This window comes from Biomphalaria glabrata, chromosome 6 (genome assembly GCF_947242115.1).
Source record: "Biomphalaria glabrata chromosome 6, xgBioGlab47.1, whole genome shotgun sequence".
Taxonomy (NCBI): Eukaryota; Metazoa; Mollusca; class Gastropoda; family Planorbidae; genus Biomphalaria; species Biomphalaria glabrata.
The window spans coordinates 10919736-10935018 of record NC_074716.1 but is presented as its reverse complement, the minus strand read 5'-3'; the positions used below and the strand labels follow the sequence as shown (position 1 = coordinate 10935018).

At 32.9% G+C, this 15283-nt stretch overlaps 1 protein-coding gene and 1 long non-coding RNA gene across 3 annotated transcripts in view; one reads left to right on the top strand and one right to left on the bottom strand.

The window, feature by feature from the left end:
- The window catches only part of LOC106075055 (uncharacterized), a 27542-nt gene extending 16091 nt beyond the window's left edge, over positions 1 to 11451 (top strand). Inside the window, exons 13-20 of the mRNA XM_056033743.1 lie at positions 2414 to 2548; positions 3611 to 3874; positions 4573 to 4698; positions 5271 to 5396; positions 6013 to 6153; positions 7864 to 7996; positions 8149 to 8210; positions 10125 to 11451. Of these exons, the coding sequence (XP_055889718.1) occupies positions 2414 to 2548; positions 3611 to 3874; positions 4573 to 4698; positions 5271 to 5396; positions 6013 to 6153; positions 7864 to 7996; positions 8149 to 8210; positions 10125 to 10450 (1313 nt within the window). The 3' untranslated portion in view covers positions 10451 to 11451. The remainder of the gene's footprint in view (positions 1 to 2413; positions 2549 to 3610; positions 3875 to 4572; positions 4699 to 5270; positions 5397 to 6012; positions 6154 to 7863; positions 7997 to 8148; positions 8211 to 10124) is intronic.
- Positions 8087 to 15283, bottom strand: LOC129926952 (uncharacterized). Of its 2 annotated transcripts, none has more exons than XR_008778667.1 (4): positions 15198 to 15283; positions 9921 to 10014; positions 9092 to 9241; positions 8087 to 8198 (listed from the first exon to the last, which is right to left on the bottom strand). It is a non-coding gene; the product is annotated as an uncharacterized LOC129926952 (long non-coding RNA). The 2 variants fall into 2 exon arrangements; XR_008778668.1 differs by lacking the exon at positions 15198 to 15283 and adding an exon at positions 11746 to 11798.

Genomic DNA, 15283 nt, shown 5'->3' with positions numbered 1-15283 from the left:
TTGAGTAATCTAGCTGGAATACCATCAGGTCCAGAAGCTTTATTTGGTTTGGTGTTGGCTAATAGTTTTTGAATTCCATTTTCTTGTACTACTATATCTTCTATGTTGTCTACTTGGTTCAAATTCAGTAATATGTCTTTGTCTCCTGGGGCTGAGAATGCTGATGCAAAGTATTTGTTTAGAATGTTTGCTTTAGTTTCATTATCATTATGTATTATGTTATGTTCATCTTTTAATGGCGCTACGCCTGTTGTTTCCATTTTCTTAGACTTAATGTATGACCATAGGTTTTTGTTGTTGTCTTTAGATATTACATTGTTTATGTATTCACTCTGCAGCTGTCTGCTTACTTTTTGGGTTAAGTGTTTAATTTTTATATACTTTTTGTAAACTCTTTCTGCATTAGTTTCTTTAAATTTTCTATATAGGTTTTCCTTCTGTTTACAAAGCTTCTTTAGTCTATTATTAAACCAGCATTTATTTATTTTGTTTGATGTGTATTTAGTTGGTATTTGATTTTCTATAATGCTTTTAAGATGGTTTTTAATGAAATTCCAGAGGTCATCGACTGGTTGGTTAATGTCTTTTTCTAATAAGAATGTTTGTTGAAAGTTTAATGCAGCTTGGTGTAGTTGTGTTAGGTTACATTTATTCCAGAGTAAGATTTTTCTTTTGGGTTTTATATTGGCTACTGCTTTTATCTGACTGTGTATTTTTATGATCTCATGGTCTGATAGACCAGGGATAATATCATAATCAACTACTAATCCAGGTCTGTTGGTTAAGAAGAGATCTAATGTGTTGTTTAATCTAGTTGGCTTTTTAATGATTTGATCTAAACTTAGGTTGTGTAAAGTTTCTATGAAAAGCTCATTTATGTCCTTAAGGTTTTGGTGTTTATCTATGGTTAGTGTTTTCCAATTTATATCAGGTAGGTTGAAATCACCCATAATCCAAAAAACTGCATTTTTATTTGTCTCTTTAAGTGTCGTAATCTGATTACATAGTTCCTGCATGTATTCACAATATATACACAAGTAATGTAGTAATAAATGCACAAATATACATATATACATTACTAAGTAAAATGGTTCTCAAGCACTTTACTAAGTTACATACCACCAATCCAAAGTGAAATAAGGGAATGAAAATAGTCTAGAGCTCAAGCAAGAGTTAGATGTGCTCCCTGTGGGCTCTCCAGCGTGAATGAGATCGGACGATGAAGTTTGTCCATATACACGTGGATAGAAAGGGGGGGGTGAGTGGCGGGAGATAGGTGCAAAGGTGGTCTAGACTATCTGACGTCTTTGACAATGGGGGTCCACGCTTGACCGTGACGAGAGTTTCCGGGAGATAGACATTGCGCGAAGGCGCGAGTTGAAAGTCCAGGAAATCAGCCCAGGTGGCCAGGTGGATTATGAAGGGGAGATTATCGGAGCTCGGCCAAAATCAAGGGAGATTATACCTTGATAATGGCTAGTGCTAGACGAACAGCGTTGCCCGAGGCGTTGAGTTGAATGGGCACTTTGAAGTGACCAGCCGCTCCCAACAAGGGGGGGGGGGGTCAACGGATGTTTGCCAAGATAGGAAAAGGGGAGCGTACTCTTGTCAAGAGTCTAGTGTGGCACGTGTCAAGGTGGGATAGTTAAATGTGACATCGCTGCCAAAGGGGGTGGGGTTGGATTGGAGGGGTGGTGGCTGTGTTTTTAGCGCTTGATTGGCTAAATTAATAAAATTTATGATTAATAGCGAGTAAATAAATTAATTAAATGCTTAGACCTGAGTGATATCTTGAGTGAGCTAAAACGGTTCGTCACAAGCACTATCGTAAGTTATTTTGGACTGTAGTGGAAGTAAGGTCTGTCGAAGGTGGTGAGTTAATTTAAAAAATGTATAATATGTGATTAGACAAAAATGTTCCATTATTGAGAAAATCTATGCACTATACTCAATTTATGGGCCAGGTGGCTGAGTGGCTAAGCGCCTTCCTTGCTTGTGTAGCTAGAGAGAAACGAGTTCAGCTTTCAGATTTTTTTTTGACGTCCTTATGTCTGCTCACATCTAATGTATAGCTGATATACTTTTGGGAAAGTAACGGCAGTTGTTGGTCATATAGTACATAATTATAAATATTTATTTTAATATACAACACTTACGAGGAGGCTGAGTAGTTGAGAGGTAAAATGCTTGGCTTCTGACCCCGGGGTCCCGGGTTCAAATCCTGGTGGAGTCCAGAATTTTAATTGCTGGATCTTGTGGTGCCTTCTGAGTCCATTAGATCACACAGTCTTAAAGAGGTATTTAAAACAGCACTTGCGATTTATTACATATTTAAGGTATGTTGTTTGTGTGTGTGTGTGTGTGAATAAAGTCATTGTCTATATGCAAAAAAAAATGTTTTATTGCTTTTCAGAACTTGCTCATGGCGTGTCGTGTTCCTCTTCTGGAGAATGTTTAACTCCTTTTGTGTGTACATCTGAGAGAACCTTTACCAAGACATGTCTCTGCCCTAGCGACACGTACTTTAATGCGTCTCATTGTCTGCCTAGTAAGCATATCATTTGTCATTTCAAAAATAGTTGTTTTTTTGGATAGAACCATTGATTTGAGACACAAGAATACTGCCTTTAATTAAAGCTTATATATAGTCACTCTGTCTGTCTGGTAAAATATGTGAACACGTTATTCCTCTCATACCCATTCTGTAATCAGGTTGAAACTTTGCAGAATTATAGATCGGCATAGACAAGACCTGAATCAATTCAAAAAACAACAATTAGTCAATTAGGTACTGCTAATTCATTATTTGGTTTGATACAAACAAGGGAAATTAACCCTTCAGTTTTCAAAGATATTGTTACATATGTAGGTTTTTGAAATTAGAAAATTGTACATACATTCTCAGATCATGTTGAAACTTGGAAAGATTATTCATTGTAACTAACAAAACATGAATCTATAAAACGAAATCAACCAATTAGTCAAATAATTATTGGTGACTAAGGCAAATAACTTCTACATTTTAGAGATATAAGTGTAAGTGCTAATTTCTTCCCTTTCCATTACTTTTGTTTTTGCTTATTTAGTGTCAGGGTATATTGCTAGTGGTAATAGATTTAAATTTGGGATATTGTATATTCTTATCTTATCTTGTCTTATCTTATAAAATACAGAAGTTTGCTCAAAACAAGTGTCCCGTGGTGAATCTAGTCATGCATGTTAAACAATGACTTAAACTCTGCCAAGTCATTGCTTCTCCTGGCTGACTCAGGCAACCCATTTCGCGCTCTAATAAAACTAGGATAGATGAGTATTTGTACAAAAAAATGTCCTAGCATATGGAACAAGGAATACATGTGCCGTTATCTTTGTCTCTTTCTGAATATTTATTAGGTTTTGTTTTTGTATTTTAATATTATGGTTAAACTGTATGACGGAAATGATGCCGAAAGCTTTAGAGCAGAGATAAAGGTTCTTGTAAGGAGACAACTTTTCGGTATGCAATGTAATCCATGTATTGTTGAGCTGATCTTTAGACTCCCTTTTCTATAAACACTAATTCATAACAAGTTTAACTTGGTTTGAGCTATGTTTGTATTCATTTCTTTAGACGGCACTGTGCAGGCTGCAGTTTCCAGTGACTCCCAGGTCAAAACAGATTCAATACTTCTAAAATGGACCACGCAAACATGGAAGTCTAATTTATTGTTCACTGTTGAATGGGGACAAATGTATGTTTTGACAAATGCAAGTGAACTCTACATAGATGGTCTGTCACCTGGACGAGTCTACAATTTTACTATCACCACAAACATACCAGGAGATGATTATTACAATAATAAATCTGTACAGTCTAAATTAGCTATAGTAACAAGTAAGTAGATCTATTAACAGAAGGGCTTATCTTATAGAAAGGTTTTATTTTTTAATGAAAAGTAACTATTAAATGTTGACCAACACACGTTGATATAATCGAGGTACCGCCAATTCTTGAGTTTATCTAATGAAATATAACTATTTACTTATTTTTCTTTAGACGTATTGGTTATTTTAGTGTCTAATTGTTTCGCAAGTACCTGCCATGTGTTTACATTTTTATCATTAAGAGATTCTCTCTACATTCTTTAAACGATGCAACACAAACTTAAAGCGTGATATGGAATGATATTGACAATTGTTTGCCTATGTAGTAAGATCCAAAGAAGGTCCCCTATAGCATTTAAGCACAAAAATGTTGTGACGAGAAAAGTAAGTGACTTATTAAGTAAATGAATGGAGTCTCAAAAGAATACATGTGGTGATATATTCCGAGAAACGAAATAAGATTGCAATGAATACACAATATAAGCCCACTTAGTATTGATATTTCATACAAATGATATAGCAGTGGCTAAAAAATATTGATTTAATATACTAACCATAACTTGTGAATTATTTGTGTTTTTTTTCCTAAATACATAAATAAATAATATATTAAAAGTATTAATAAAGGTCAGAGATTTTTTTTGGGGTCAAATTAATACGTTACTATTTAAATAGTCTCCCATTATAAACGACAACTTTTGTCAACAGAACAAGCTCCAGGCAATACCTGCAGTAGCTTTTACAAATGTTCTGACGAGTCAAGTTGTGTCAATGGAGTCTGTGTTTGTTTGGGCCACTATTATCTAAACACTTTGTCTAAGTCTTGCGAACCAAGTAAATGGAACATTTTTAAATTTGTTTTTTCTGTCAATTTGATCGTTTCATTTCTTTTTGTGCTAGTCCTTTCATTGAAATTTGTATTCTTTGTTTACATTAAGATTTTTACACAATCATTTAATTTCTACTGTTCAAGAATTGATGTAGTGTTTTTTGGTTTATTTCTTTTCAACTAATACTTAACGAAGGAATGTGGCCAGGATAAACACAAATAGCATGCACGTTTACAAAACACAATACCAAACCTAGACCGAGATTCTCATTACGAGATTCTCATTACGAGATTCTTATTACGAGATTCTCATTACGAGATTCTCATTACGAGATTTTCATTACGAGATTCTCATTACGAGATTCTTATTACGAGATTCTCATTACGATATTCTCTTTACGAGATTCTCATTACGACATTCTCATTTAAAAAACTCAGGCGCTTTTAATAATTAGTCCTTTCACTCTTATAGTCCACTTTGAATACACCCCCCCCCCCTCAAAAAAAAAAATTCTAAGACTTTTGTTTTTGAAAACTAGTTTTGCGTTCCCTACATTTTAACATTTTCGTCTATAAGGACTGACCAAAGGCTACGAATGCACTCAAACTGATGAATGTAAAGAAACAATGACATGCATACGCCGAAGATGTGGTTGTCAGTCTGGATATTATTATAACACTACCAAACAAGGCTGTTACAGTGGTAAGTATACATTTAAATATGTTTTATAAGTACTCCATGTTTCTAGAACATTTGGAACAAAACAAATGAGATGGAGAAAGAGAATTATTGCATTCACGTCTTATGTCAACTTAGTACATCGCGGATAAGCCTACTGCTAAGTCATGGATCCATCCAAATTCAAGTGTGCCTTAAATATTTTATATAAGCTCAAATTTGCTTAAATTTCTGAATATAAACTTCAGAAGATTGCAGATTCTAAATGCCATACACAACAGTAGTAGAGGGAAGGATGGAAATGCTACGGCTCCTTGTGTTTATCAAGAATATGCCTCTTTAGTAACATAAGAAGATGCAAAGATAGAATATCGTCTCTCGAAACTTAAAATCATATCTATCTATCTATCTATCTCTCTCTCTCTCTCTCTCTCTCTATCTATCTATCTATCTATCTATCTATCTATCTATATATATATATATATACACATTTTTTATATATATATCATTACCCTTCTTTACAAAAGAGCTAATGCTTTTTTTTAAGGAGTAACTTTTTATTATCGTTAATTAATAACTTCCCATTGCAAACATTATAATCCTTTCTATTGCAATGTTTCTTGAAGTGTTTTTTTTACAGCCCTCAAGAGAGGACAACTGTGTGATCCTTCAACTGAGAAAATGTGTGAGTTTCCGGACCTTATCTGTGCACGGGAAAGTACTTCCACAGCAAGTTACACTTGTCAACAAAATCAGAATACGAATGATCCAGATTTTCAGGGTAAGTTTTGACATTTTTTTTTCTTAAGTATGATTTTTGTTTCTTTTTATTTTAGTCAAATATTTTTATTCCTGCAAACTGGATTATTATTAAAATTATGTGATTGATTAACTTTTTAGAGCAGCATTATTTCTAGCCTAGACATTTTTATAGGCCTACTGCCTACACAGTGGATTAAAAATTTTCTGATAGGGAGAGAACAAACAGTAATAATAAATGGCTCTAAATCAACACCGATAACAGCAAACTCATGTGTACCACAAGTTACAGTCTTGGGTCCACTACTATTTTTAATTTACATAAATGATTTACCAAATTGCATTACTTCAGGAAGTAGACGATAGAACAATAAAAACAACACAAGACACAGAAATTTTACAAAGACAATTAGATGAATTACAGAAATGGGAATCAAATTGGAGCATGTCTTTCCACCCAAAAAAATGTCAGTTATTAAGTGTAACAAAAAAAAAACAAAAACAAATTTATGAAACTAAAAAAAATCAAACAAAGCATTAAGGTTTATTAGAAGAAATTTCTATAAATCAAATAAGAACATAAAACTAAAATGTTATTTAACCTTGTTTAGGCCAATAATAGAATATGCATCCTCTGTTTGAGACCCCTCAACTCAAGAAAACATTAAGAAACTAGAACAGACACAAAATAAAGCAGTGAGATTTATAACAAACGAATATTCACATTTGACTAGAGTAACACCTTTAGTAAAATCACTAAATTTAGAAAGCCTTCAGGACAGGATAGTCAAAAGTAAAGTAGCAATTATACATAAAGCACTGAACCATAATCTTCAAATACAAAAACAAAATTTAATAAAATACTCTGAAAGACACAAAGATAAAGTCACATTACTCATCCCATTTGCTAGGACAAATTTGTACAAAAGCTACTTATTCCTTAGCGCTATTAGAGCAAGGAATGGGTTGCCTGAGCTAGCCATGAAAACTAGTGTCTTGGCGGAATTTAGGTCATTGGTTAATATGCATGACTAAATGCATGACGCGTATGACGTAATCATCTTTTTTGAAGTAACGTCTGTATCATATAAGATAAGAAGATAAGATATAATTTTAATGAGATTAGACAGAATAAAAATTTGCAATGAACCACAAGGCGAATGTTGTGTAGAAACAAGCAACATTCGCTTAACATAAAATACACACACCAAGCAGCCAATTCTTAGGCTTTTTAAAATATTAATCAAAAACCGCATAGCTATGTCTGTATTGTTTAATCCACATTTAATTCCATCTGACCGGAACTATCTAGAATCATATGTAACCCGTCGGATAGAGTAGTAAACGTGATGTCGACATTTGTTTTGACGACATATTTACTATCAGGTATCAGATGCAGTCTTTTACAAACATTTCTTTTTTTTGTGCTCATCGTATCATTACTTAATACACCATCGTAACCTTCTAGTCGTCTGTTAACGTTAAGATCAACCTTATTATCTGTGACATTTACTATTTTTGGCATTGTAATAGTACACTATTATTTCCTGTGAATGTTATGGATGTTTGACTACAGATATTGTTCTTGATAAAAATTCTTGATTCTAAACATATTTAGATATCGTTATATATTTCCACATGATCCAGCAACATTGTTCTCTCCTTGTGTATATATCTGTTTATATTAAAAAGGGAAAAAATAATAATTTTTGTTAATGTTGTTATTTCATAGAGAATACAAGTGAAGACAACTCAAACACAGGGATCATAGCTGTAGCTGTTGTTGGTTGGGTTGCTGCCCCTGCAGCTGTTATCATAGTGTTTGTTATATGCTCAAGGAATCGAAAGAAATCTCTATCTAAAGGGTAATATAATTTGATCATTTTTAGAACCTCTGCGAACAATGTATTTACACGAAATAAAAACAAAACAAAACACAATCTTTAGTTTACATTTTAAAAATATTCAGTAATATGTGGTTATATTTTTAAAAAACGTATACATCTCTGTGTTGCAGTATCCTGGAGACACAATCAGTTCAAGGCACAATTGCATCTAAATCATCCCCTAAAACAGAAGGTAAAGTGCTACATATTTTGTACATATTATCATTACTAATATGTTTTCAATTTTGGCATTACACAGATTAATTACTTGCTCTTTAAATGTACATGAAAATATAAATATTTATTTATTAATGAAGTGCAGTCCCATTCTAAAATACTTAATGCTTTTCATAATTAAAAAAAAAAAAACTATTGATTTATAAAGGATATAAATATTTAATCAAAAACACTTTGACATTTTTTAAATTACAAGATTCAGTAAGGTCGACGTACATGTAATAGCCAAGTAGGCGTGTTAGCTTAGTTGCCGTGTAACAATGACTAAATCTAACATACCCTTTATACTACCCAAGTGTTAGCAACTTTGTCTATAAATGGACCACATGCACACATCCTAATGGTATCGGCCTGCACTTTTACATTTCATTTATGTAAGGATAGAAATGTGGGATGTTTGTCCGAGAGGCTAATTATGCTTTGGCTAACGGTAGCAAGGAAAAAAGTAGGCTTGGTTTTCTTTGTTTTAGAGATTAACTTTAACCATTCACTAAAATTACCAATCGGGTTCTTTCAAGGCCTTAGATCTAGGGATCTAGGGTGGACCATTCGTTTTGATCTCCGTCTCTCTCTTTCTCTCTCCATGGGTTGCCTATTGCTGTAATTCGGTCGTTTGATTGTAGCAGAAATTTGTTAGTACAACTAAACCACTATAGGCGTGTTATATTTTTATTAATAGAACTTAAATAACTTGAGCTTACTTCTCTTTTAAACAAAAAATTAATATAATTTGTATTAACAATATAAATTAAGTTTGAGATGAGATATAAACGTAGTATTATTTATATGAAATAATATTTTAAACAAAGTCGAACTAAAAAAACAACACGTCTTTACCTTTTGAAATCTCTGAGTCGTCTCCGGTTCAAATCCCATCTACATGGGACATAAAGTTAAATTATGACAGAAAAGCTCATGGTTTCATCATTCCACAAGACCAGGAAATAAACACCATATGTCCATAACATCTGTCCATACATTCGGTATCTAAACAGTTGAAGGAAGTGTCGTAAAGAAAATGCAAGTTAGCAGTAGTGCCTAACATTTTCTTTCTTAGCTTGATGCTGCGTAAAGTTTCAAAATATATGCTGTGGATCGCATCATAGAAAGTAAAAAAATGTTTCCCTTTCAGACCTTTCGATCTTTAGGGCAGATGATGTTAAGATCACCTTTTTTTTTAGCTAAAGGTTAATGAGAAGGGTGTCATGTGGCCAGCACAACGACCAACCGCCTTTAGTTTCCCCAATTTAAGTCAAGTAACCATTACAGTTCGATGGACTCAGGGGCGCCTAATAAATCCCGAAATTCAAAATCTCAGTCTTCACCGAGATTTAAACCCAGGACCCCAGGTTCGGAAGCAAAATGCTTAACGATTCAGGCAGCGTTCACAAGATCTCCCAAACCTTTTTCTTAACGGAACGCTGATCGCGTCACATAAAAAAATAGGAATGGAACTGGGCTTCAATAATGTCATTATGTACCTTTGGCAGAAATTTACAGAACCAAATGGAACCGCATTTTGGACATTTATAGGCTGAGGGACCTAAATTGGACATAACTTTTCTAGTAATTAATTTCGACGCTTTTATTTTGGTAACTTAATCCCCCGGAGAGAAGGAGGTGGAGAGATAGTGTTGCGTAAATACGAAAAAACGCTTTACATTACCTGCTAGGTATTTCTCTCAGAAGCAAAAGAAGCGCCTTTACACAAGAATAAATCTGTATCGTCTGCGCTTGATTACACATGCCAGGTTCTGCACCTGGTAGTAAAAGAGTATTTAAAACTCACTCTAAATATGACAACCTTTCGTATAACAACAATACGTTTTATACATAACATTTATTTTCTCTTCCCACATTGCATTTGAAGATCTACAATCAACCACTAACTTGAGCCCGCCTGAAATAGCAGACATGCTATCAAAAGTGTGTGCTTTGGACGGGCAGAACATGAAGCCGAATATATTTACTAAGCCTTTAACATCTGCCAACACTGATCTTCCTATCGGAAAGTCCACGTCTGCATCTGGTCACAACAAAATGTACACTTATGACTCACCTGATAGTCTGGAGCACACCTATGACGTAATTAACACTGTACAGTTTCTAGTGGACACAAACGATGACGCTTACGAGAAAGTAATTCAGAATGTTCGAACCCCGCAAGAAAATGACTACGACAATTCAAATATTTGAAATTTAAGACTTTATGTTAACTTAAAGGAATTATGCGTTTCTAGATTATATTTAGTGCAGGTCTTGGCTAAGACTTTTTTTGTAAAGGATCCTAAACTCTTCAAGCTTTAGTAAAAATTATAAATGCGCAAAATAATATTTAGTAATCTAAAAAGTTTCTCATATTTGTGAAGAAAGTGAGTACTGTTAAATATCTCTCCTTTCCGTTTTTTTTAAATGTTATATGCATGATTTGTTAAAGTTTAACATATTTTTGAAACATAAAGGCTAAGATCTTAGAAGAGCGGGGGCAGTATAAGCTTGCCATTACTTCGGCCATACGTTTAGATGTTATGACTCCATAGTTTCCATATGTATATAATATTTAATATCTTTTTGTATAATGGTACAGCTAAACGTATAAGCCAATAAGTACATGTACACATAAATGTAAATAATGTGTGTATTACTTCATAGTTAAAGTCATGAAATGAAAACACATTAATATTTCCCATATTTAATCAGTTTTCAATACATTTGAGATGCTTGTAATCACTTCAACATGTACCAGACATACTGCATCAATTTTCGTTTCATAAGTAGAGGTTTGTTATCGTTTCACTGTGCAATATAATAACTAAACATAATTGTACAAGATTATAAATTAATATTATATTAACTACTTATCCTTAGTTGATAAACTATTTCACTATTACAGTAAAAACTTCTCTTTAGTTGAAAAAACTACTTCAGTATTACTGTCCAAATTCAGGAATGGTTGCTTGAAGAAATATATTGTTTGTTTCTAAAGACTGTGTACATCGTGGGAACATATTTATTGACACACAGTAGTTCTCATTATTTTATAGTTGTACATACCCTATTAGTTGCTGTTTTAATCTTATTAAGTGCCAACAATTATAATGTAACGAAGTTAAACATCCAGCCAAATTTATCAACTTATTGTATAACTCTTTTGATACCAATGTTCTAAGTACAATAAACTTATTTTTGAAAATTTATATTTTCGCTTCATGACAGCTTAGACCGACATTCTGACAGTGTTCTGACAGTGTTCTGACAGTGTTCTGACAGTGTTCTGACAGTGTTCTGACAGTGTTCTGACAGTGTTCAGCATTCTTAAAGCATAGTTTTACTACTTGGTAAAATATACTTTGTTAATTCATAATTTCTAAGAAGGTTGTTGATCAAGAGCTGCTTTTGCCATTTTGTATAAGATGAAAAAAAAAACAAGCGAAGAAACATTCTTTAATGAATACAAAGCTTGTCTAAGAGAAGAACAGCAAAATCCTTACCATAGCTCTCAATACTGCAAGGTTTTCTATAAAGAAAAATTATTTTATTACCATTAATTGATCAACTTTGGTTAATGATGTGAAGGTTTCGTGTATTGTCTTTAAATATAAATAAATGTGCAAAATTGTAACTTGACCAGAGAATGGCAAGTGTGAAAAAAACGTGTACACAATATGTACCAGACAGATTGAGTTAATATTAGCTTTGTAAAAGGTAACTTTATTGACTATAATTAGAATTTTAACTCATATACGATTATATCATTTTTCTAATTTTGATTTTCTAAAACTGACTCGCTGCTTACTTTAATTTTTTCATTCATAAAACTGTTTTAAATATATTATATAAGCATCAGGTTACATTAACCCTTAAAGTGCTGAACTTTTTTTTACAATGAGTGCATGCTAGTGGAATTACATTTCTATTGCTTAGAGGCTAAACTACCACACGTGTCTCAAGGGTTAAGCATATAATGCAAGTGAAGATTTACATAAAAAGAGAAAAAATCCATAAATTACAAATGTATTGGTGTATCCTGTGTAAAGAATACGTTAGCATTGATAAGCTATACATTTTTAAAATTACATCTATACAATATTTTAGTGAAATATTTCAATCTGTAGCTGCAGACAGCTAGAGATCACTTACAAAGGCCGCGGGATGCACATTTAACACCAAAAGAAAATCTGCTGCCGCGGACAGACACAAATGGCGAAAAGAAAATCTTAATCGACCAATGAGGAAAAACGTTTAAGCCTGCCCTGGATGTGGCAAAATATGTGAGTCATAGCTGAGGCTGCGTAGCAACGGGAAATACTGCATTCCTCATTAATCTTCTGACTCTAAGACAAGCCTTATTTTTATTATTAAAGTTTCAGAATTAGATTAAAAATCTAAACATAATTAACGAGCGAAATACTGTAACAGACCATTAATTTGAACATGACAAATATCCTGTCGAATGTTTTGATGCTTCCGCTATGACTAATTAAAAAATATATCTATACCGTAAAGTAGAATGTAAGGCGTATAGATGTATGTATATATGTATGTGTCGAATAGAAATTAAAACCGTTTGACCAATCGTGATAAAAATTGGCATAAATGTTCCTTGGGTGCTAACCTAGACCATAGTGTATGTATTGCAGCCTTAAAACAAACTTAAGACCCTCAAAAAAAAGTTGATAAAAGCATTATAACTTCATCGATCTAGTCCATGTTTACCATGTTGACATGAGAAAAGATCGAAAGGATTTAGATCTAGATCTAATTTTTAAAACTAGACTTTGCACAGATAGTTTTTTACTTTGACACATGAAAATTACAAAATATTGTCTATTGATTTCATTATTTAATAAAATTAAGCTGCAGAATTGTGTTTCAAAAGCATTTTAAAATAAATTCGTTCCTTATGTCTGCGAATTTAGAATTTCTGACGTACATTCATTCATTAGACTTTACCCGAAAGGTTACACATCTCTCTACTCTTAGGTCTAAAACTCTAATTCAGCTCTAAGATGATAGAACTTCTCTTCGCAAAGATAGTTGTATACTTTAAGGCATGAACATACTAATTATTGTACATTTCATATTTTAATCAAATTAACATTCAAATTTGTTTTTCTAAAGCATTTTTCATACATTCGTTCCCTAAAGCTGAGAAGCGGTGTTTAGATATATTCTAATAGTTTAATTCATGAATAGCGTAATCTAATAAAAAAAAGGTCACGCATGCGCAGAGCAAAGCCTTCACTCAAGCGCAGGATGAACTCAATTCAAGAATAGTCTAGATCTAGATCTATGTCTAACTCAAGATCTACTTTATACTTTAACACATAAACATACATAATTAAGTCTATTCATTTAAAATTTAAAATATTTTAATCAAATATATGTAGGCCGACAAGCAAATGTTTTTATTTTAAAAATGAATTTAAGTCGATTAGCTATTTTGATAGCTCCATTACTATTTTTACATTCATTCATTCCGCATTCGCTTTAATTATAAAATTATTATTTCGTTTAATTGTTTAAAAAGCACTCTCAGTGACTATATTGAAAGTGATAAATATTTTAAGACCCTAACAAGTACCTGGTTTGAGGTGTGCTGTCCGTACCAGTCCAAGCCTTTGTGGGGGTGACAACCAAGTTGGAAAAGTTATAACTTGGTAAAAGCAGACACATTGGAAAATATAATAATAAAATCTCTAGATATATGTCCAAATATGCCTTGACACATCTAGATGGTAGTTTAAGTGTAAATGATACAGCACAACCATTTGAAGTATAACAAAGTATAACCTGTTCATGCGATGTTAAGTCTGTTTATTAAGTATTATTGTAAATGTGCAATAACAAATGTGCAATACCAAATGAATAAATGTAATTAACATTGGGATTTTACATTTGAGTAAAAAACCAATGAAAGTAGGTAATCAGCTCACACTGATTTAGCTCGGGAGGTTTCCATGCTGATCTTAGGTGATAATTTAACGCTACTTTGCTTATTCCAGAAGAGTTAGAAGAGTCTTATCAAAGACGACGTGTTGCACTGTATGCATTTATGTGAAAAATAAATCCAATTTTCTTTAAAAACATTGGGAATTTGATGGGGGCCTCCTCTGAGTTTGTGTGATAACAAAAACTCTCTTTGTAATAATGTTTTTTTTTTAATTGATTCGTAATTTTACAACAGTTTCAACTTGATCCAAGAATGGGAAGTGGGAGATGAAAAGTGCAAGAAAAGTAAAAAGGGGAAAAACTTCACATGTACCACCACATATCTCAATAAGTAGCATTTATTTCCCTTTTTCGATACCAAACAAAAAAAAAAGATTACCAATAATTAATTAACAAGTTGGCTTAATTTTTTTAATTAATTCTTTTTTTGTTAAAGACAACAAATAATTGTATAAAGTTTTAACTTGATCTGAGAGTGGGGGGTATGGGGTTTAGGAGAAATAACGGGTAGAAACATTGTTCCAGAGAGACACACAGAGTGAGTTAATATAAGTCTCCTCCGCCTCTGATTTTGTGTGATAACACAAGCTCTCTTTGTAATCTTGTTTTTTTATTGATTCATAATTTTACAACAGTTTTAACTTGATCTGAGAATGGGGGGGGGGGGGGTGTAGGAGAAATAATGGGTAGAAAAATTGTTCCAGAGACACACACAGAGTGAGTTGATAGAATTTTGTAAATAGGTTAAACAAATCAACTGATAGAAAGTGAGAATTATGGTACATTTATATCAAACCCTAATCAAATGTAAACATTCACATAGTCCCAGGTTGAAACGCAAGTAATAACACAATAACTTTATTATCTTTAAAGTATATCTCTGTAAACAATTTTAATAAAACGAATCTTTCTATTTTCAAGTTACCTCTACAGTTTATAAGATAAGAAAAAAATGTGACTTATACCACTAGTAAAAAAAAATACAACTTACGTCAACAGATAAAAATCGTACCAGTGAACTTTTTCTTGTTACGTCGACATTCCTAGCAGCAGGTAGGCTCAGCGATAAGAGTCTGT